General features: G+C 35.9%; 1 protein-coding gene across 1 annotated transcript in view; it reads left to right on the plus strand.

Annotated features, from left to right (window-relative positions):
* The first annotated feature begins 401 nt into the window (after positions 1-401).
* LOC121424742 (receptor expression-enhancing protein 3-like) overlaps positions 402-24030 on the plus strand; it is a 59171-nt gene continuing 35542 nt past the window's right edge. The window contains exons 1-2 of the mRNA XM_041620503.1: positions 402-601; positions 20479-20551. Of these exons, the coding sequence (XP_041476437.1) occupies positions 570-601; positions 20479-20551 (105 nt within the window). The 5' untranslated portion in view covers positions 402-569. The remainder of the gene's footprint in view (positions 602-20478; positions 20552-24030) is intronic.

Here is a 24030-nt window from a genome sequence, read left to right on the forward strand (position 1 = left end):
GAATTTTTCTCTTTTTATTCAAATCAAGTTTTTGTTGGGGTGGACTTGTCCTTTAAGCTGAACAAAATAAGAATGCAAGTGATCCGCCCTGCCGCTCCCCCCCCCCCCCCCCGAAATAAATATTTTGCTTCCAGTTGTATTCATGCCCAAGCCCAACCCAACTTTAACAAACTTGGTACCGCTTGGTGGCGTACCACAACTGGATTGGACAAATGAACATACCCAATGCCTATATTCACATTTCGTGGAATTCAACCATATATTGTATATTTCAACGCAGAATTCAGGGTTTTCTTTTTTACAGTAATGCAGCGGCAATGCACGCAGGACCCCCCCCCCCCCCATTGACATTGATAATGCTCTTTAAAAGTCGCGCATGCGTAAATTGACGTAAACAAGCCAAGTTGAGTCTTAGCTCTGCACTCAAAATGGACAATTGGGAAAGCTGAAAAGTAACGGACTTGACGGTTGGGAGATTTCAACAGGAAAATTGTCTGGCAGCCGCTGTCAAATTTCCAACCGAGAGCAGATTGTAGATTATTTGTCTTTGGAGGATACAAACTGCAAAAATGGTGGCATATCTTTTGTCGAGACTCGTTGTGTAAGTATGATATTCTTCGCCTGTAAGTTGACTGAAGCCTGATCAAAGATTCCGTGCATCATCGCATATAAAAGCCGCCAGCCGCACAGCGGGGCGATTAGGACTGTGTGTGTGATGATCACTGGCCCTAGACTAGTCTAGACAGCTGGCAGCCGTCTGTTTCGAGGAGTTTTTTTAACATTTTAAAAAAAAATTCTCCTCGTACACAGATGGTTCGCTATCGTGCAGCCACCAATAGGGGACTTGCAATGCAAAATCCCCCATCAGGCCTTCAGGGCTCTTCAATTTTTGTCTTTGAATTAATAATGAATAAAAATTTTGAAATTAACGCAACCAAAATGCAAATTACTATTGGCATTAAGTGCCAAAAAACGGAGAAAAATCAAGTTAAAAGGAACAAAAACAGTGACTTATCTCGCCTGTCGCGCAAATTCACTTCCCCGTTTTATCCGATCTTAACTATATGTCCCCTGTACAGACATGACAGATCGCGCTAGAACTTCGGTCTCTGTATTTGGTGAGTGAAGCCAACGGAGTTCAGCTGAACAACCAACAGAGACCGAAGCTTTTGGTCTAATGCGGCCCATGCCTGGCTTTATGATTGCTGTTCTATGGCCGCCTTAGGACAGCTCAAATGAATAAGAGCTGTGCTGTGCTCTGATAATATTGAAATGTAATATCAATAATGCAGCGATGTTTTTTACTAAGCTTTTCTAATTGTTAAAGCCAAGTCAAAAGTGACAAATACATGTAATTTAACAAATTTGTTAGACCGATATATTGGTCTTTTCCTGACAGGGATATGCTCTGGCAGCTCTGCTGAGACTTTGTATGGTTCCACGGCATCCCCTTTGTCAGTAGACCGATGACGGCCATTGGACTTGTAATGGTGGAGCAAACAATCACCGCTTAACTACAGTACAGCGTTTATGGAGAAAGGGTGTGCTTTTGCACCCTCCTCGATTACTCCTAATTTTTGGAAGAAATGATAAGGATAAATTTATGTCATTAGCTTACCACCTTTCCTATAAATACGCTGTAAAATAGCAAATTTGATGACAAACAGACCAGGATCAGCCAGTTTCTTTTTTGACTGCTCGATTGCCTTCAGCACAGCCAAGTTACAGCTTAGCGTGCGAATGTGTCAGCCAATCTGCATGCACGTCTGTATGCTCAGCTGTAGCTGTGCTCATGGCTATCAAAGAAGAACCTGGCTGATTCCGATCTGTTTGTCATCAAAATTTGCTATTTTCCAGCATATTTTTCAGAAAGGTGGTAAACTGATTGTATTTGATATTAATTCATCTTTATTTTTTTCTTCCTTTTTCCTCTGTCAAAAAGCAAATATTAGGAGTAATCGAGGAGGGTGCAAAAACGTACCCTTTCTCCATAGACCCTGCAGTTAAGCAGCAGTTGTTTGGTCTACCATTACGAGTCCAATGGCCGCCGGACTACAAAAATCATAGAATATTGAAAAACTCGTCCGAAACAGCAGATTTATCATTGTACAATTTATGATTTGTAATGAGTTAACATTTTGTCTGCAACACAGACAACCAACAGAGGAAGTGGTTTGATATTAGCGACAGCGATTTTCCGTGATCGCAGAAAACAGATTTTTCCTCAAAATACACAGAACAGCAACAGAAATTGCTCCAAATTCTCAACAAAATATGAATATTTAATGGCCACAAACCCTCAGAAAACATGATCTCACTTCTCTACAATCATGACAATTCACACATTGTGACTGCACTCGATGCCCCCATGCCCGTATCCAGCCTGGCGGGCACTGGGTTGGGCTTCACATGCACACATCATTCAAACAACACTGTCTGTTTTGCACTCTCTATGTTTGAAGATGTAACAGCGCGATATCGAGGTCTAATATGGTGGCTTGGCGAAAGTCGTTGACTGCTGATAACGATGTCCAAAAACCCCCAAAATTATCAATGAAATTTAATTTAACTGTAAAATAATGCTAATAATGTGAAAGATGAGGATGTATTCATGTTAAATGTGTTTGTCAAAATATTTTGTGCACCTGCATAGATCCGATTAAAACGGCTTCTATTGTGTTGTTGGTACAGTGGCAGATACAAATTTTGACCAGCGCGAGTGTTTGCTATTCAATGGGTTAACGGAATTGTCACTTTTCTGTACATGTATAAAAAGTCTATGGGAAAACAGAATTTCTATGTTCTGTCATGCTGAAACCGAATTTGAGATTTTCTGAAAGGGAAATCACTGTCCCTATTGGAACAACATGTACACATGTATTGTACATGGTTCATGAAGTGATGCTGGAATGCAAGTGCATGTATAGTGTCACCAAATCTCCAGTTGAATGCCGTATTTCTGACTTTCCATCATCATTATTATTGTTAAATATAACAGGTTGGAAATATTACTAATAAGCAATAAAAGAAGGAATCCTAGTCTTCCGAGTGTGAAATTGTTAATAAAATTTGATAAAGTTGATTGCTCACTGCGTGTAAGACTGGGGATTCGGGATCTAAGATGTCGGGATTCATGGCATTTTTTTCAAATTTTGTGATATTGGTTGGAACTATCATTGGAGGAAGAAGAAGAAAATTTCTGACAATTGCATGTATCTCCTATTTATTTAGAAAATATTTTCAGCCCAGAGTACCCCTTTGATAACAATTCCTGTAGTATAATTTGAAGTATTGAAAAAAAAAATGATGGTTCATTTAAGTTGTCATTATTTGATCTGAAATGAGCGATTGTGTGGGACTGGTCTGAGGAAGTAACACAAGCATTTGAGACTAATTACAAGGACCACATCACATAAAAGGACCACAGCACAATCAGCCAAAGGCAACTACTGCTACATGTAGACAAGTCTCCACACTAACTTTTTATCTTGGTGGCCCAATCAGTCCACCAAATCATCAATTTCATATTTTTGGTGGCCCACAAATCAAATTTAGTGGCCTTAAAATGCAATAGAAAATATTACAATTGATCAAAATTTTGGTAGCCCAACTGGGTCACCAAGTGTTGACTTTTACAGAATTTTGGTGGCCCGACTTTCTTTTTTGGTTGCCCCAGGCCACCTGCAAATGTGCAACCATACATGTACCTGCTTTTACTTGCACCATGTTGGCACATGCAGTTTCCCCTTGTGATACACACTCCACCAAGTTCTGTATTGAGAATCTTTAGGAGAGCAGAGTATACAAAAGAAGAAAGGAAACTGAAAAAAAGGAGAGAGTAGATTACAGTAAGAGAAAGTGTCAATATGAATCAATCATTGAACTTTGTTGCAACATCATCAAACATTATCTGTATTTGAATTAAGGTTGATATACACTGTATACTGGATAAATAAAAAGAAAAGACGAATTTCAGCAGAACCTTTTCTTTACCCCTTGTACATTTACATTAATTTGTAAATGTAGGCCAAATCAATTGCCAATGGCTTGATTCTTTTGACTGTGTATGCTCATAGTATCTGATATGTCCACCTTCATTTATTATTCAATTTTATGTAGTTCTTGGGCTCACAGAGTTTTGAATTATTTCTAGTGTTTAATTATTTTTCTGTTTATATTACATGTATACTCCCTCCATTGGCTTCAGGTTCATAATATAATTATTTTCAAGCTCCTTCTCCTTGTCCATAAAATCATCCATGGTCTCGCCCCATCCTACCTTCAAATCTTATCATTCTCTGTTCCTCATCCTCTGCAACTCAACGTCTCCGATCTTCGTCTACCGCTCACCTTCGACTATCTCTTGGACCCCGCACTTTTACCCGTTATGGCGATCGTGCTTTTTCTGCTCTTGCCCCTAAACTCTGGAACAATCTCCCCATCTCCATCCGTAATGCATCCACTGCCGAATCTTTCAAAACACTCCTCAAATCTTTCCTCATTTTAAGCAGTCCTCTTAAAGGGGAATCCAGCCTTGGCCATAAAATGGTGTGTTGGGAAGGAGAAAAATAAATTAAACAGAATGGTGAAAGTTTGAAAGAAATCGGACAAGCAATAAGAAAGTTATTGCTGTTTTAAAATTGAGATCACTAATACTATGTAGATTTCAAATTGGCAACTTGGTAAGTAAATTATGACAAAGGGCAAGGACAACTTTCCCATAGGCCATGTACTTTATTATCAGGGATTTGTGGTTTTCTCCTTAGTACCCATTCCCCTGGGGCAGTAATCTAAATATAACCCAGATAGTATATTGTTTTATGTCCTCATGAAAGAAAAGTATAATTTGAAATAAAACTTTTGGGAAAAAAGACAATTTAGCCATAATATGTATTGGAGTACATGGAAGAGTAGTCCTTGCCTTACATCACTATGACATCCCATATGTGGCCAATATGAAGTCTCCATGGGTATAGTGATTACCAATATTTGTAACTTTTAAAAATTCTTAACTTTCTTGTTGTTTGTCCAATATTGTTCAAACTTTCAGCTATCAACGTGTCTGATTTTTCTTTTCCTTATAACAACAAGTTTTTATTTGGGTTGGATTCCCCTTTAATTCAATATCATGTTCTCTTTCACTGTATTTTGCTACTTTTTTTCTCTTTCCAATGTGCTTAAAAACTGTTGTATTAAGTGCTATATAAATGTTAATTATCATTATTATTATTATTACTTGTAAGCCTCCTACATGTAGAATACATGCCATGCTTTATCAATACTGGTATACATGGAGCCATTGACCTGGTCAATTGATCATTGAACTGAGGTAAACATGGAAGGAAAACCAAAATTTTATGGCTTCTTGTTAGACTGGATTTCAAGAATGAATTCACTCAAAACAGGATCCAACTACATGTACATGTATAAATATCCAAGTGATAGTTCATGGATAATATAGCGAAATTGTAATTGTATACCGTGGTAACTGTTTCCTATTGATTTCATTTGATTGCATAACTTCCTTTTGTATCATCAGCGTTTCTCAATTAATCATTGTGACATCTATTTCTGAGATTACATTGAATTATTTGTTTTTTGTTTTTGATTTACTGTATTTATCTTTGATGTTTGAAATATTGTGGATGTATTTTTGACATCGTGGAAGTTTCTTGTTTCTATGGGAGGGGGGTAAAACCAATCAGTTTACAATTTATGAACTCCCACTGTATTTGTGCTTCATTCAGAGTTCTAAAATGGGATGAAAAAAAGAAGTCAAATAATTTTTTTCCCGCTCTGTTTTACTTTATACGATATTTCACACTGGCTCAATGCACATAGTACATGGATCACTTTGATTACTTTTACGGATATTCATTTTCAATGGAGCATGCACAAAACAAATAGTTTGCCTTTCTTCATCCAAATACACCCATATTTTACATGGTACTGGTCCATAAAAATCTCTCACCTGTCAAGGTAACTTTGTTGATTTTCATGTCCCATAGATACATGTATACAGGTGTAATAGATTTATAGGGAAACCTATAAAACAGGAAGGTCTGGAAATAGTGATGCCATCAAGATATCTGATAATGAATAGACTCTATTAGTAATGTACACTGTTAAAAACTGCACTTAATGAAAAAAAAATAGCCAGTCAGGGAATTCTAGAAGATGCTTCCTTAAAGCTGTTCGTTAAATATAACTGTGAGTTCCACATGGCATGACTGGTGAACTGTTCTTGTGGGACTATAAGATAAAAAGAAAATTAAAATCCATATTTTATTGTTTGAAATAGTCATCAGAAATGAAGTACAAGTACTCCGAAAATTTGTTTCCTAAAATACCCAAATCTTGTTCTGTATATAGTTGGAGCAAATTACTTAAACCTTATTCAAAGTTTGAGTAAAAAAAAATTAAAACAATTTTATCTACAAAGATAGCAATTTCAAATTTAGATTACCTGTATATGTAATACTAAGTAATGCATTTATACAGTGCTTGTATCATCCTGGCAGAGTACTCAAGGCGCTAATTGTCACTTTACCCTTTATTGCATGATTTATTTGCTCCAGAGTACTTTATTATTGGGCAGTGACAGGGACAATTACATATATATCAACTTTTAAGTTTTCTAGTTTCTGTACATCTGATCATGGATCTGTATTGCTCGTAGGCCCATGGTTGGACTGTCATTTGTTTACATGTACACCAATTTATTATTCCCTTCTCCATGGTGTTGCAGGGCTGTTAAATTCTCCATACCCATTACATGCCCAAGCCATTGAAGGATACCATTCAATCAAAGCATCATGTGTTTTGATAAACTCAATACGTCCATCAGAGCTCCTATACACTCGTCTTCACAGTCTAATGTTTTCTTATGACCAGATTGAAAATATTATAAGAGGCTTGGTTTAAATGCCAATCCAGATTGACCTGATTTAATGGTGCCATTATCAAAGTGATCATCGGCCACCTAGGGGCTGAGAAAGATTGTTCAATTATTAGTGTATAGATCTATACAAAAGTCGTTTGTCATTCAAAATTGTAATTCTGGTTTGTGTACAGGCAAATCTGTATAAAAATAAAAAAAAAGTTAAACCTCTTTCTTTTTTTAGTCTAGCATATTGTATCAGTTTAACTTTCTGAAAAATCTCCATGAAGTTTGTAATAACATTAAACAAAACTTAAAAAGTGACAGTCCAGTAAATTTGCTACTTCTGATGCTATCCTCTGAAACTTATGTGCAATTGGTTGGCATTGTTGTTATTAAGCATATGTTATTTCTTTGTAGGATGTTATCCTGTTCTCATATTTTTTGTTGAATGAAAGTAGACTCTGCAGTACATAGTTCAAATACAGGTGAATGTACATATGTTGAACCTCTTGTCTTGGGATAATTTTGTCAGGTAGATTATAACTTATAAGTGTGATATATATTACACAATTTTCATGATCAATTTTATTCTGGTAACTAGATTAATTCAATACCTACAGTACCGTCTATAGGAATGATGAATAAAACAAATGATAAATTCCACACCCACCCTTTTTAAAGAGTCTGAACTCTGAACAATAACTCATTATGTCTCAATCTCCCAGTCATTTTCTGTCTTTCTTGAGTGGGCAGAATTCTTTTGTTCTGAAGGTTTACTTGTTTTGTGAACTAGTTTCGCTTTCTGTCATGGGTAGCTTACGTGTACAAAAGTTTTCAAGGTTAAACACTGATAAAAGAAGTGCTTTCACAGACACTCAAAATGTAATATAAAGTAGAGTGCAGGCTTTTTCAAAACAAAATAAAGTTCTTTCCTGTGCGTAACATGCTAACGGACTGTTGCATCAGGAGTGAGCAATCATGGTGGTGGGGGGGGGGGGGGGGTGAATCGTGTATGCTTCCTCAGTTACCGTGATTGCTTTATCATGTGAAGGAAATATAATCTCCCTTATTAAAAATTATTTACTTAACAGCTTTTTAAGTGAATTATTTATCTTTACAATACATTCACTGTTAAGATTATTTTGATGATTGAGGGGAAAGTGATGTGTGAAGTTATAAGTTTTGTAACTACACTCTAAAAACACTGGGTTAAATTTTACCCAATATTGGGTAGAAAGGGAACATGCATGTTTGCTGGGTATTTTTTTACCCCATAGTGGGCAATTTCAACAACATTGTGTATACAATTTACAAAATATTGGTATTTTTTTTCCCAACCAACATGTATGTTCCCATTTTATCTGTATTGTTGGTAAACCTTTTTTTTTGAGTGTATAGAGTGTTAGTGTAGAATTCATTTGGATAGGAATAATGAACTTCCATGTCTATTATATGAATATTTGAAAAGGATCAATGAAATAAAATCAAATGAAGCTCATACACCATGGAAATCAGTCTTTGAATAGTCATACTGACAGGTAATTTTGCCAGTGTGGAATGTTTCGACTTGACTGAGCAAATGAAATGTTAATAGAAATGTATTACAAATGTGATAAAGGTTTCTGAATGACCTTTCCCCTGAGATATGCATTCATTGCACATCATAAAGAGTTGACATTTGACAGGTTATTTAGTGATTGCCCTGTACTTCTTGCATATTTCCTCTTGCAAAAAATGTTTAGGATGACTAATTAATGTGATGACAGGTAAAACAAAAAAAAAATTGGCAGAAGAAATATACCTGTCCCTGAAACACCCTATTAATAAAAGCACCATCATATTTTTCTATTTACTAATCTGGTGGGTGTTTTACAATGACTGACTGTAAATTGCTCTTTGATTCACTGCATGGCTTACAGTAGGCAACGCCAATGGTATACACCCTGCTGCATATTAAAGAGAAATGCCAGTAGTTGCAGTAAACACTGATTTCATGTGAATGTCTGTAAAACCAGGCTTAATTGTCAGTATATCATCGAGGATCTAGATCTGGTACAGTTACATAAACTGAACATTGTGTAATCTTGAAATCTACGCTGAAAAACGTTCACACTGAAGATCACCAACACAGATAGGCACACGTGGGACAGTGTATTATTATTTCAGGAATAAAGACCCGACAGAAGTGACCGAATCCGCGCTTATTTTGCTTATTTCTCAGCAATTACACCATTTCTCCCAGAATCCTTTGGCACATATTTTTCATTCATACAAACAGACACTTGGGTGGTCAATATATAATTGTTTTTGTAAAAGGTCATTTTAAGATCGTTACCAAAACTGGAATTTATCTTTAATCAATGAAAGTATGCATTAAATATGATATTTGTGCATTGGCTCCACTTCCAGGCCTAACTCTTCGTACCCCCTTCCATCCCCTCCGGTATAAACAATGCCAATGAGATGCATTCCACATAGGATTTCTGTTAGATATCAGAGTCAACTATACTTTCAAAACACTTCATTCAATTGCAAGCTAATTTTCGTTTGATTGTATTTGTGGATCAACATTGTTTGAGTGTTTCGGGGTTATAGAGGTATTCTGTTGGGTGTTGATGCATGAAAGAGAGACAATTCCTTTTGACCAAAAAACTCAAGTAGTTTGCCGTTATTGCTGACAGCTAAGAATTACATGTAGAATCAAGGATATCATCAAGGGCATGGCATTATTGGCATACATCTACAACCAGGTGTCTCTTTTGATTTTCACCCAACTTTGTTTTCAAATTCTTTAGCCAAGGCTAATCAAGAGACCCAAGTTTTTCTTTAACCCAAACCTTGATCAGTTAATCAATATCTTTCATGAAACAGCAATGTAGCAACAAGTATAATGTGGGAATACAAGTGTATGTGGAGATGTTTAATGTAGAGTCCGTTGTATTCAGGGCTGGTTGTATTGCAAAACCAATGGAAGTGAAAGCGTGGGCTTAAATAGCAGTTTGTTCAGCAGCCACAACAGACACAATACATGACCTTCCTGTTCAATCTTTTGGTTCTCCACCTCAAACAACATGTCTTTACATGATTCTTTAAAGGTATAAGTTACATGAATACTGTGCAAATGATGAACCTTTGATATTTTGAAAATTTGAAGCCCCCCCCCCAAAAAAAAACCAACAACAACAAGTACACACACACACCAAAACCAAAACAACAACCAAACCAAGACCAAGTGAGAAATATATGAAAAACTATTGAATGAAAATCAACATTGAAATCTAAGTTAACCTGAGATTAAATTTGTGAAATGTCATGACTTAAAAAGTTTGCAGAATTAGTTCATGAAACCTGGACATAATGGCAGTGAAGTATTAGTAAACATTATGTGTGAGTTTCAGGTCACATGACCAATGTCAAAAGTCATTTAGGGTCAATGAAGTGACCAAGTTGGGGGTATTTGTTGAATTGCCATCATAACTGAAAGTTTATGGATCTAGTGTATAAACTTCGCCAAAAGAGTAATTAACTATTACTGAACACCCTTTATGAGTTTCAGGTCACATGGTAAAGGTCATTTTGGGTCAATGAATTTAGATTGTATTTGGGGAATCTTCTTCAAAATCAAAACCGAGGTTGAGTTTTTTTAAAATGTTGTTTAAACTTTGAAAATATATATAGTTCTTGAAACTTGAACGTAAGAGTAATCAAGTATCAGTGAAGATCGTTCATGATTTTCAGGTCACATGACCTAGGTCAAAGGTCATTTTACGTCAATGAATTTTGGTCATTTGTGGATTTGCCATCATAACTTTGAGTGTTCTTGGATCTTGTTCATGAAATGTGGACATAAGGGTGATCAAGTATCGCTGATTGCACACAAGTCGTACATGTAGGTCACATGATTAAGGTCAAATATCATTCAGGCTCAATGAAAATAGTATTTTATTATGATATGAATGATGTTTTTTGTGAATGATTACAGTATTCATAAGTCATTTTCAAAATCTGCACTGCTGATATTTTGAACGTTGTAATGCAAGCGGGACTGCCAGAGGTACCACTTGTTAATGAATTTTAGCTGATAGTATAAGCTTATTCATAGTCCTTTACTAGAAAGAAAAGTAGAAAGAGCCATTAAAGACGGATGTATTTTGGGATATGCAAAAGACTGTCACACCGCCCTAAAACAAGGCTGAATGCAATACACGTACATATAGAGTAGTATTCACTATCGCACCCCTATATTAAATCATGCTGTAGCTCAATGCCTATGTACGTGTATCAGAGCTAATCAAGAGAAAGGCATTACAATCATACAAAGTAATTACGCCTTCATTCAGCGCAGAGCCCTGCATATGTACCAGCGTGCATCATCACCAATAAACGTAATGAGAAGTCATTCCCATTGCAGCTCTGGTGTATGAGCAATTCAAGTGCCTCTCTGCCCCTGTCGCGCTGACATGCCATTGGGATATATGGGATGATGATGAGATACACTGCATGGACGACCTGTGATAAGACACACATTGATGTATTCACTGGGACGTATGATTTGTGTGAGATTGTCCCCTTTGCACCAGGAGATTGTTCTTTCATCATGTTGATGTTTGAATGATTACGTTCAAGCAACAATTGCTTGGTCAATCCAGAAAATGGTTGTGAAAGATTTCTAGATGAAATCATGCAGTGTTGCTTTGGGGAAATTTTTTATTTAAGTCAAGATTGAGATCGCTTGAAATGCTTGAAACAGGGAATTAAATAGGCCTATGAAAATTGTGACTGCTAGAACAATAGTTTCGTGATTGTAAGAGAGATTACGGCCACAATGTTGTCACACACCTCCACTTAGATAGGCTCCCATAAATTAGGAATTGACCTTCTCTCACAAGGTCAAACTGCACAGTACATGGGGGGGGGGAACAGCCTTGCTCAAGAACATGGGGATCAAATCACTGTTTTACTTTTCTATCTTATTTTTCATCTAGAGTAGATGTAAAGTTATTGGTAGGAAATCTGGAATACTCAATATAAAATGTCTTGCTCTATAATTCAGTGAATAGGCATGTCATTTCAGAACATTTTATGCGGTTCATTTATTAAAAAAAAGCCCACTCTTTACTGAGGAATCATGGTTTACTGAATTTTTTTTATTTGATTCTATTTTTTATTTGATTTATTTATTTGTTTATTTATTTTTAAAAATATTTTATTATTATTATTATTATTATTATTTTTTTTTTTTTTTGGGGGGGCACATTTTATATAGAAGTTTAGACGAATTACAGGGAGAGGAATGTTATGAGAAGAGGAGGGGGGTCAATTGTGTTGACTGTTGATGTGACCTACGAACATGCCTTAGCCTTCAGATATACTCTAGATCTTATTGATTATTCAGCCGAGACAGTGCTAGTGTGATGAAAGCAAAACATCTCACAGCCATCCTATTCAAGGCAGATTGAAGACGGTGCGCTTTGAAACACATTATGATGATTGCCTCATCTGTTGATACTTTAAAATGCATTGGATTCCAGTGTTATATCAGAGCTAGAAGAAGTATTATTGTTTGAAGAGCGATCATCTCTTTACATTTAACTTCAATGGAAAGATTCAGTTTTCAAGGACTTGTGTGGAATGTATTCTGCATTTCAGTTTGTGAGATTGGGTAGTAGACTAATCGTGTTGATATTTTTATTGAATCATATTTGATTAAGGTGGATGAATTATCACAATTGTCACACAGATTCTCGCGCAACTGTAGGCCCAGATAGATACTGTAGTAATAATGTATCGACCATTGTACACTGAAGATGCTTGGAGCACTTTATGAATAAAATACATGTCTGCCATATGGTGAAGCTCATAAACACTGAAGATTCTTGCACTGGGGAAAAACACCCATGCCTATCCTTTAGCAATAATCATCCTTTATTTACATATCTGTGACATTGATCTCATGGCTAGCATGTCATCACATCCTTGCCTGTTGGCATACATCTAATTATGAAAGGCATCAGGGAGATGCTTTCAGACCGACTTGAAAACTGAAAATACCTGGTGTTTTCTGATTGGGAATTCTAGCTTGATGTACATGTACATGTACCCCAATGCATGTAAATGTAATACCAGGTATTAGTTGTCTGAAAGTGCCTTGAATAGTCAAATATGAGTCTAGAATTAAAAGATATACCCAGCTGACTTGATTAACTAGTCATTATTGACTGATTTGTTTTTAGAGTGTGTGTTCCAGCATTTTAAATAAAATTTAAAATCAATTTTATATCTTAGCGTCATTGAATCACTCATGAAGATACATAGTTTCAAACAGAGTATATCTTGATTAGTCAGTGTATGCCGACTCTTTGAACCCCAAATTACTAGGGACGGCGAAGACCCATACCCTGAATTGTTTGCACGTATCGACCACATTCACAAAATCCCATGATTTGAGCCCCAATGGCATCTTCTCCCCGCTAGTACCCGTACCAAGCCAGCTGAAGTTGAAAAAAGTTTCTCGTAGACCAAGTCTACAAACAGAAGTATCCACTTTAGTGTCTGTTTTGGGCTCAAATCACTGTTTTGACTAAATTCACTTTATCAATAGCTTCCTCGTAGTCAGCATGGGACTCGCCTCATATTACACCGTGTATTACCGCACATGCCACACGAGCCACCGCAGAAGAGTGGCATATTTTGGCCATTTTTTATGCGAAAACCTTCCGAAATCAATACCAATCTTGATTGAAATTATCGACTAGATATCCGTACACGTACTAGAAAGATGCCGTCGTTTTTAAAAGATCACCTGACATTTAGAACCCATGTTTTTGAAGTCACATGGCTTCTGGCAGATATTCCAACCTATCGGGTTCTAAGGGTTAAGAATGTACATGTAAATGTATGTTAACTGACATTGAGTCATCCACTGTTGTAGTGTTATTCTTGCTTTTGATTTTTAGATAACTATTTTTTACAAATCGTAACATTCACATGACTATAAAACACACCCAGGTCTTGACATTGTCCTTTCAGAATTTGATCCTAATAAAAATCCCTGCTCTTAAAGGAAATCCTAGTCATAAAAAGCCAGTATTCGAACCTTTTAATCTGAATATCTATTCTTCAGATCATACGAGGGATGGGTGAAATCTTCTTTGTCAACACTGAAGTAGAATGCATGCTTTGACATTGGTTATCACTCAACTTTGCTTTGATAGAAGAAGGTAGACATTGAAATCCAGAATGTAAACATTGAGCTGTCAGTCTCCCATATGTACTCATACACTTGAAATGAGCTTTAGAAAAGATCAAGACTTGATATTTGGATTAACGTCACAATTTCATAGTTCCATTCTCTCCTTCATATATTCTTAAACTTGAGATACCCATTGAAAGAGAGGAAGAATTAATATTTATATATTACCTTGATGTGTACTTATTTCCTCCCCACTTGATTTTTAGTCAGATATTTACATTAAGTGTTGGAGATTTTGATTAATCCATAATCTTTATCCTTGGATAGCCTAGAGGTCATTTCTGCATAATATCTTCTTAGGCCGTGTTTATGCTTCCACTTTTCAGGCCAGAATCAGCGTTTCCAAACGTGATTAGTCCAAAACACGGTTGCGTCCATGCTTACTTTCATTTAAACGCTGTTTCAAAACGCCGATCGTAAACTCACAAAAAGGTGCATTTGTAAACGTTGTTTGACCAGAATCAGGCTTTCTGGGGAAGTATAAACAGAACCACGATCGTAAACGTGTTTAAATGACGTCATTTGGTACATGCTTCCGGTGAGATGAAAATCTGCGGGCAAATACAGTCGTATTGCTCCATGTTATCTCCACGTAATAACAACAATTGGAAAAAAACTTTCAAAAAAAAGGCGCGCCCAATTTGACCTCGCTTTACGATGTGAAGCCAGCTGGAGATCATGATTTGCTCTGAAAAGTTAAGCATAAACAGTACTCCCAGAACCACGTTTACGATCGGCGTTTTGAATCGACGTTTGAAATCGCTGATTCTGTCCTCGCAATGGAAGCATAAACACACCCTTAGTAGGTTAATGCTACATGTATCTACAGTATAATTACCTTCAAAAGGAAAGATGATTTTAATGATGTATTCAAGATACTGTTTTATTTTACAGTAGGGGCAGTGTAATTTTTGATTTCATACAATTCATACTCTCTGATTATTAGGTGGTCTGTCTATGACAGATCACCTATTGATTTCGTCAGAATTTTCTTTATTTCTTTCTTTATTTATTCTTATCACCTATGTTTGTCGCCAACTTTTCTCGGAATTGGCTGAATCAATTTTGCTGATTTTTTTGTCATACATAGAATCTATCATAGAGACGGCATACTAAGCTTTTCAAGGTCATATGGTCATGATGACGTCATCTACGCGCCATTTTGTAAAATTCTTCATTTGATCATATCTTCATTATCAATTATCAAAAATTAACAATATTTACATGACATTAACTTCAGGTCAAGGGTCAACTGTCAATGTCATCAAAGGTCATGTAAAGGTCATGACGCGCGCGTCAAAGGTAAAAAAATTCTCCAAATGGCCTATAAAATTTTTTGGGTACGTTTCAGGTCATTTAAAGCATTTCAAAAATTTGCGCGCGCGCACATATGCGCGCGCGTTTCCGCGCGTAACGCCCTAACGCAACACAGAAACACTGTTTTTTTTTACATCATTGCATTGCTAATGAAATTCTGAGCAATTTAATACCCAATTTAGCTCTCTATGACCAATAGTAACGAAATTAACACCCGTTAAAGTTTGCAGCACGTGTGCGCGCGAGCTCTCACTATAGGCCATATATGGGCAAAAACATGCCTATTGAAAATTCACTGTAGCTCTTTAAATAGTCCATTGACCCCCAATTTTTTTTTCATATATCGATAGAGTATTAGTTGTAGATTTGATTTCATGTCACCAATGTCCCTCAATTTTATCATGACGTCATCAAAATGGCGCCTAAACTAAAAATTTCATTTTTTAAAAAATGACGTCATCAAATTTATGCAAATTTGGTTGTAACTTCTCGAATATAGATCGTTTTTCTCCCAGATTTTGATATGTAGTAGTTTAGAATGTACTCTTTCTCCTCAGTTATCATGAATTTTCGTTTTGAGAAACGCATCATTGCGTAAAACAGCGATGAAAAGAGGCATGTCATTTTTCCTCATTTTGCGTGTAATCTCTATGGGACATGACTTTTTCTCAAAACTAGATTCGACATTCCTCTATTTCGTGAGCCATATCTCCATTTTTTCTGCTCAGTTTTCTTTAAGCTTTTAATATGTTGTAGCTGAGATTCTAAGCTTTCGCCAGTGTGCCCTTCATTTTTTGATCAGATGCCGGGATCATGCCCGTATTTCACTTGCAAAATTGGACTTGTAATTCTCAAAATTGCTTACGTGTATTCTCTATGGGGAATATCGTGGCTTTGACTGCTTTCTAAAGGGCGCAGGTTCGAAATCCTGGGGTGAACAAGATGAATTTTTTTTCCCTTTTTTTTTCTTTTTGCCACTTCTTACATGATCCTTTATGATAATTTAAAGGTATAAAAGTTTAAATTTAGCAAGATAAAACAGATTATAATTACTTTTTTTTCATATCACATGTATTTTGCGTGTAATCTCTATGGGACATGACCTTTTCTCAAAACTAGATTCGACATTCCTCTATTTCGTGAGCCATATCTCCATTTTTTCTTGTCAGTTTTCTTTAAGCTTTTAGTATGTTGTAGCTGAGATTCTAAGCTTTCGCGAGTGTGCCCACCATTTTTTGATCAGATGCCAGGATCATGCCTGTATTTCGCTTGCAAAATTGGACTTGTAATTCTCAAAATTGCTTACGTGTATTCTCTATGGGGAATATCGTGGCTTTGACTGCTTTCTAAAGGGCGCGGGTTCGAGTCCTGGGGTGAACAAGATGATTTTTTTTTTCATTTTTATTTTCTTTTTGCCACTTCTTACATGATCCTTTATGATAATTAAAGGTATAAAAGTTTAAATTTAGCAAGATAAAACAGATTATAATTACTTTTTTCATATCACATGTATTTTGCGTGTAATCTCTATGGGACATGACCTTTTCTCAAAACTAGATTCGACATTCCTCTATTTCGTGAGCTATATCTCCATTGTTTCTTGTCAGTTTTCCCTAAGCTTTTAGTATGTTGTAGCCGAGATTCTAAGCTTTCGAAAATGTGCCCTCCATTTTTTGATCAGATGCCGGGATCATGCCCGTATTTCGCTTGCAAAATTGGAATTGGAATTCTCAAATTTGCTTACGTGTATTCTCTATGGGGAATATCCTGGCTCAATGGATAACGCATTTGACTTGCTTTCTCGGGGGCGCAGGTTCGAATCCTGGGGTAAACAAGATGATTTTTTTTCCATTTTTTTTTCTTTTTACCATCTCGTACAAGATCCTTTATGATAATTTAAAGGTACGAAAGTTAAAATTTAGCAAGATAAAACAGATTATAATTACTTTTTTTCATATCACATGTATTGTCATACATCAAAGAGACCCTTTTGCAGTGCTTTATCATCTCCCGTCTTTCACAAGCATTCTATCCATAATCAACATTCTGTTGTCATCATGAAGATCACATTGATCTACATGAACATGGTAATAGTGATCATGATGGCAATTATAAAGACAGACCACCTAATTCGTCCGCATGACAAATTAAATTCTAGTTGAAAATTGGATTGATGACTTAGCTCTCAATTAACAGGGATTAACATCAAAATCGCATGATACAGCCCTGAATTTACACTTCTGCACAGCGTGTGCAATCGTCATTGATCTATTTTTCAAGCTTACTTTTCTGCCATTATAAAACCGTTTATTAAAATATGAAGTTGGAAACTTTGCTTCTCGGGTGATTTATTGAATTACAAAACATGAATTTCACATGTATTTTATGTGTTTGACTCCTCATGCCTCACCCCCAAAGTGAGCAAAAATTAAAAGAAAAATAATTCTAATTGAAATAAATAAAATACAGCAAAACGAGGCTCAAAATGAACCCCCTTTTATTTATTCATTCATTTTTTTTTTTTGGGGGGGGTAGTATTTCATGGAAGAAATTATATTCTAATATTATTTTCAAACAGTGTTTTGACAGTAAATTGAACATCGGTTGTGTGAAAGATATGAGAAAGAGAGGCAGGCCTTGAGTGTGTGTTAATAGTTGAATGAAGATCAAGGATAACAAAGAATCAAATTATGATGGATATTCAGAAGGGCTTGGTCACAATCACCTAATGGTGTTGCCAATTTGGGGAGAGCTTTGCCATGATTGAAGTTTGGATTTTTATCCTTGAAACATGTGCAGTAATTTTCATGTCATTTTTTCTTTGAATAGGGGAGATGGGGGAATTGGTATTCGCCTCACGAAAAAGCTTAATAGAGGCATTTGATTCTTGTTATACTGTATTAATAGAGGCATTTGATTCTTGTTATACTGTATCTGAAACAATTTTTTTAGGCCTGCGTATAAAACCTTGTCTTGTGTAGAAAATCTTTTTTGAGAAAGGGAGCTGATATTTCAGCTATTAGAATAAAAAATTGAAAAAAAAACTATCGTCCCCATCATCGTAACGAAGTAAAAAATAATAAGAAACAAAGCCTTCCCATAAAGTACATGTACAGTTCATTTTCAGTTTTGTCATCTTGGTCATGAGAACTAAAACATGTAATACCTGGATCTGTGTGATCATTGCCAAGTCTAGACGGGAATATTCACTTTATCAGGGACATTTCTTGTATGTATGGTGGAACACACCTAGTTACATGGTGAGCCATGAAGGATATGACTTCATCGACGAGAAATTTGGGGCAAATCAGTTTGCTTCCTTCATATCATTCTGCAGCCGTCCTGGACCCTCAGCGAGGAAATTATATCTAATCCAACCCTCATCTTCATTTGACTCAAATTGTCCCTTTCATTATGCACAAACTCAAAGTCAGTCCTGTTTTTAAAAAAACGTATTATTAGTAAGAAGCACTGGCGGATCCAGAGGGGGGGGGGGGGGCACAGCTGGCCCGTGCCCCCCCTCCCTTTCGAAAGTTTTTTTTTTTTGCTTGTCAAATTTTTCCTCGGGGGGAAAATGTGCCACCCCCTTTCGAAACATCCTGGATCCGCCCCTGGTAAGATTATTTTTTGTGTCAGAGTAATGATTGGTGAGATTTGGGCAAAGATGATATCATAATTCATACGCCAATTGAAAACCATGTTTGTATGACAAGCAACAAAATATCAAACAGAGAGAAAAAAGGAAAGTAAGGAACCTCGATGCAATAACTAAGAGACTATTTGTCAATGAAATACAATAAAGTGAAGAAATTATGATACAAAAATTTGTCAAGTTTGTGATGAAAGTGTATGTAGTGGATATGTCTGTTTTGGGGTCACACTATGTTCAGGTAACTTCATCTTGCAATAAGATCATGTATGAACATGAATAGTTCCAATTTACTGTGAAAATCGAAGAACAGAGCTCTCCCATTTGTAGTGTCAATGTCCCGTACTTTTTATCAAAATAATCTTGGAGTTTTATGTAAAGATCAGACATTTTTCATCATATACCGATGCACAAAAAAGGTATTAATTTTCATACAGCTGTTAGAGAGAATATAAACCTTTGTAGATGTGCATATACTCTTGTCACAGTTAAAGCAAACCGCAATTAAGATGATTCACTCTATCTTAATTAACAATGTGAATTGGACATAGAAACATGGTAATGGAATATTAATGGATTAGGACACACCCATTTACAATGTATTGTTTCATAACTCCTGACAATCCATTGCTTACCGGTACACTCATATTCTTCGTACATATTTTGACAGGCCATCTGTACTTTGTAGATTTCAGCTTTTACTTTATTTCAGCTCATTTTCATTATTTCACAATATTTGAAGTTTTTGAACTTTTCAGGTATGTATTTGAAAACAAATAGAAGCACGGTGATGTGATGGTTTTTAGTCTCCTTGTAATGAGAGGGTTGTGTTTATTCCAATCCCACCACTACCTAACATCCTTTGGCGTGACATAAGCCCATACATTGCCACTCTCCACCCAGGTAGTAAATGGATACCCGGTAGGATGTCAAAGCTAATGGAATGAACTTGGCAATTGAGTTTAAAAATTCTTGATAAAATGTTCCTAAAGAAGTGGAGAAAGTGTATTCATTATGTGTGGGCAAGCCAGCATTTCGTGACTGGGGACATCAGACAAAAGCAGAATTTTTATCATTCATAATGATAGAGACTTGTCAAAATTTGTTGGTCATTACTCAAAATTGGTTTTCGTATAACAACTCCAGCAATTCCGAAAGAAAATCAGAGAGAAATAGTCTGATTCAAAAGAGAAAAACTACATGGGGACTCAATACATCCATGTGATTAATAATCACAATTCATAACCCCCTGACAACAATCTATATCTACTTTTCTTTACCTTCTTTTTTCATAGACATGCATAGAATATACAGATATTATGCCATTTGATTGATAATGACTTCAGTACCGTACTTTTCTTTTCTCATCTCCAATAGACTGGTGTTTGGAACCCTGTATCCAGCCTATTACTCCTACAAGGCAGTCAAGACGAGAAATGTCAAAGAATATGTAAGTATAAAATGGAATTCATAAGGTAGTATATGAAATGAGAACTAACACATATACTCAGCACGCTTGGTTAGAAATTAATAACGCTGCATCAGCTACGAAGTAGGATTAGAAGTTAAGAACTAAGATACCAAAATTCAAGGTCTCAGGTTCAAAACAGAAAGCAACCTCATTGGTAGTTAGTCCTTGGCACCTTGTTCAATCTGTTAAGGTTTCAAGTGACTATAATTTGTGATCAATTGTGATGAATATATGGGGGGGGAAATATGCCGGTATACTCCTGGAAATGTTCTTTGTGGTTATACCACAAGCGCAGATTATTGCATTTTCATTTACTGAATTTCATAATAGCCCACCAAGTGGTATTTCATGTGATATGATAATTCCCATTTTTTAATGGTTCAAGATAACAAAAGAATCAGCTTGCAGTTGGTCAGACGTTCTGTTGCAAACTTGCAAATTAAATTTCTTCCTCATTTTTCTCCCAATGTTCAAATGCTCATGAGACTTTGCATGCATATTAAATCGTGATGTGAAGACATGCAAGAATTCCTGAATGTTTTGAATACGGCATTGCCATGGTAACAGCATATATTCAACACATAAGACCATTGTATTAGGGCGGGGTATTTATCACCTTCATATCACCTTTATCATATTTCTATTATTTACATCGTCACCAAGACAATATGACATTGTTTCAAGGGACAGGGGTGCATGAGTCACCTACGACTTGCCCCCTTCACCACCCCGTATAACATGTCAGATAGCCCAGAGCTGAGGTAAAGAAAACTGCAACGTGTGAGGTGATGTCTAGTGATAGATCATAGAATCTCTCTTGAGATAAAACTTGTGACATCACATCTATATTAAACTCACTAGGGGAATGCTATGTGTGTTTAGAGCTAGATAGGTGTAAGTCAGCATTAAAAGTGAGGAGATACGACCTTTTGTTACTCAAGAAGAGATTGTATGATTAATTGTTTAGTTTAAAGGGGATGTTCATGCTGATGTTTTAAGAGGACAGGAATGTGAAGGAAAAGGTAAGTGGTGGATGTTATGAGTTTTTGGTGCTGCCATCGATAATGATAATAATAATATTGAAATTTATATAGCGCATAATAGTCAAAAGACTCTTTATGTGCCTTACAAAATATATAAATTTACTGAATATATCAAATTACTAAAAAATCTAAATTATGAAGTAACCTAAACCCAACATAAATATGAATTAAAACAAATTAAATCAATACATAAAAGTTACATAATTAATGAAATGAAAACTTACAGTATTTAACAACATAATATATTGAACAATTATCATTTTGAAAACAAGTGAGTGTTAAAGGGAGAATTATAGGTGAGGTCCACTGTGATATGAAGTTGGTTTGATGATTTAGAATAATAAAGAGAATCATTATTGGAATTGTGACATAGGTCCATCAAAGCATTACAAATAATTCATGTTTAACTTTTTTTGATTGTGTGACATCGCCTGCAAGCAGCTGCCTCTAATGTCTGTAATTTGAATAAGACTGTAAATTCCCATTTTTTTAAAATGAAGTTTACTTAAATAATATTTTCCCCTTACACCCTTACAAGTGTGTCTATGTGTTTGAGGAGAAACTACCTGTAAATACACAGATAAAGTCACATTCAATTTCTTGTGAAAAATTAGTCTCCAGGGTTGCTCTAGGATGATCACTAAAAAGGATTTGCGAGAATTAGGTCGAAGATTAATAATTGTGATTATAATTCATCAAAATGGGTTGTGCAGAACGAGAGAAAGAGAGGGGGGGGGGGGGGGCTTGCAAGATTTGATTCAAAGTTCTGTTGCCAATCTTACATGTATATGCTATAAAACCCCAATTGAAAATTCTTAGTTTCTTTGCTTTTATCATGGTGGTCTTTTTTCTTTTATTGAAATACACCTCCCAGTTTTCTGTTTGTACTGAAATTTAACTTAAAAAAATGAAAGGGCTTCCCTTTTTAACATAATGTCCAGAATACAATTCTTATTCTTCCCATCTGTTTCATCATCACTCCAAGCTTTTAGAATGGTGGATTATTTTTCTTGCAACCATTGAAGAATTGAGAAACAGATATCTGCTGGCATTTATTTTCGATAAAACTAATCTCTTGCTGACTGCAGCTTGCTGAAACTTGTTTGAATCAGCACTCATCTTAAAATGCAATTTCACTTGTTTCCCCAATATTCGTTTCAATGGGACTGTCGTCTTATCAGCTCAACGCATCCCTGATTTCCATACGGGGATAGGTATACGCAGACTGACGCTTGGAGGCTTGTCCTCATTAGCCGTTTTATAATGTGATAACATACTATTTCAGAAATCATGAGCTACATGTACATGTAAGTCACAGATAAAGGGGTATTTAGTGGATTTATTTTCTACAACGTTTAGCTTGGTAGTTTGAGCAAATTTGGAACCGCTTCTTAGATCAGAGAGGGCACCCTCCTGAAAGCTAATATTAAAAATTAGGGACTGCATATTAACAGTAATTGCATTGCCCCCCCCCCCCATTGCTATAGAATTACAGATGTATTTGCATGGCCTCATGTGGTACTCTATTCTCTGTATAGAAGTTCATTCATTAACAATCTAAAATTTCTGATAGCGTTTTGTCAATCTTTGTCACACAGTCAATACACAAAATTTTGCATTAATTTTACAAGGAGCTGCATAAAATGCATGCTTATTGTGCAAAATTTTTTATGACTTAATACCAATGTGCTCTTATAATGGTCTCCATGATAATTAGCTGTGGTCTATGAGGGAAGTGTCTCTAATTTTGAGCCAAACCCTTACAATTGAATTCCGAAGTTAAAAAAGTATCCAAAGTCCAAAATGAAGGGAAAGATATTGGACCTGGCTTTTTTTTTCTGTTTGAGCTGTGTCAGGAAAAATAATCTCAAACTTGAGATTTGTTTTGGCTGATAGAAACTTCTCTGTGATGAAGGAAGTTTCGGAATGCCAAGAAGAACTTTCTCAGTCTCGACGGGCTCCCAGATCCATTGCTTGAATTATCTCCAATGAATTGATCTGTTGAATGATTCCAGATTTAGACTATTTTCAGATTCCTAGGTTTGATTAGTTTTGAATATCACATGCCCTTTTTTTTCATGTTTAAAAGGCATTGATGTTACGCATGTACATGTATGTGAATCATTTCTCTGACGTTTTAAGAAGTTTTAATCTTTCTCATGAAATTATCCAGTTACTCTTCCAGGCTTTAAAATTGCAAGAAACTCAAGTCCTGTGAATTTTAAGTTTCCATCTGTGGGTTTTGATAATAGTTGGATGCAAAACAAGTGTGCCTTTATGTATTTTGTATCTGTTTTTTTTTGTATGATGTTCATCTAAAAATCTCAAAGCTAAGTTATTAGTATTGGGCTTGTCTTCTCATGTAAATTCCAGTGAGGAAAAAAAAACTTACCTTCCCAATATTCTTTTTTTCAG

Source organism: Lytechinus variegatus, chromosome 12 (assembly GCF_018143015.1).
Source record: "Lytechinus variegatus isolate NC3 chromosome 12, Lvar_3.0, whole genome shotgun sequence".
Lineage (NCBI taxonomy): Eukaryota > Metazoa > Echinodermata > Echinoidea > Temnopleuroida > Toxopneustidae > Lytechinus > Lytechinus variegatus.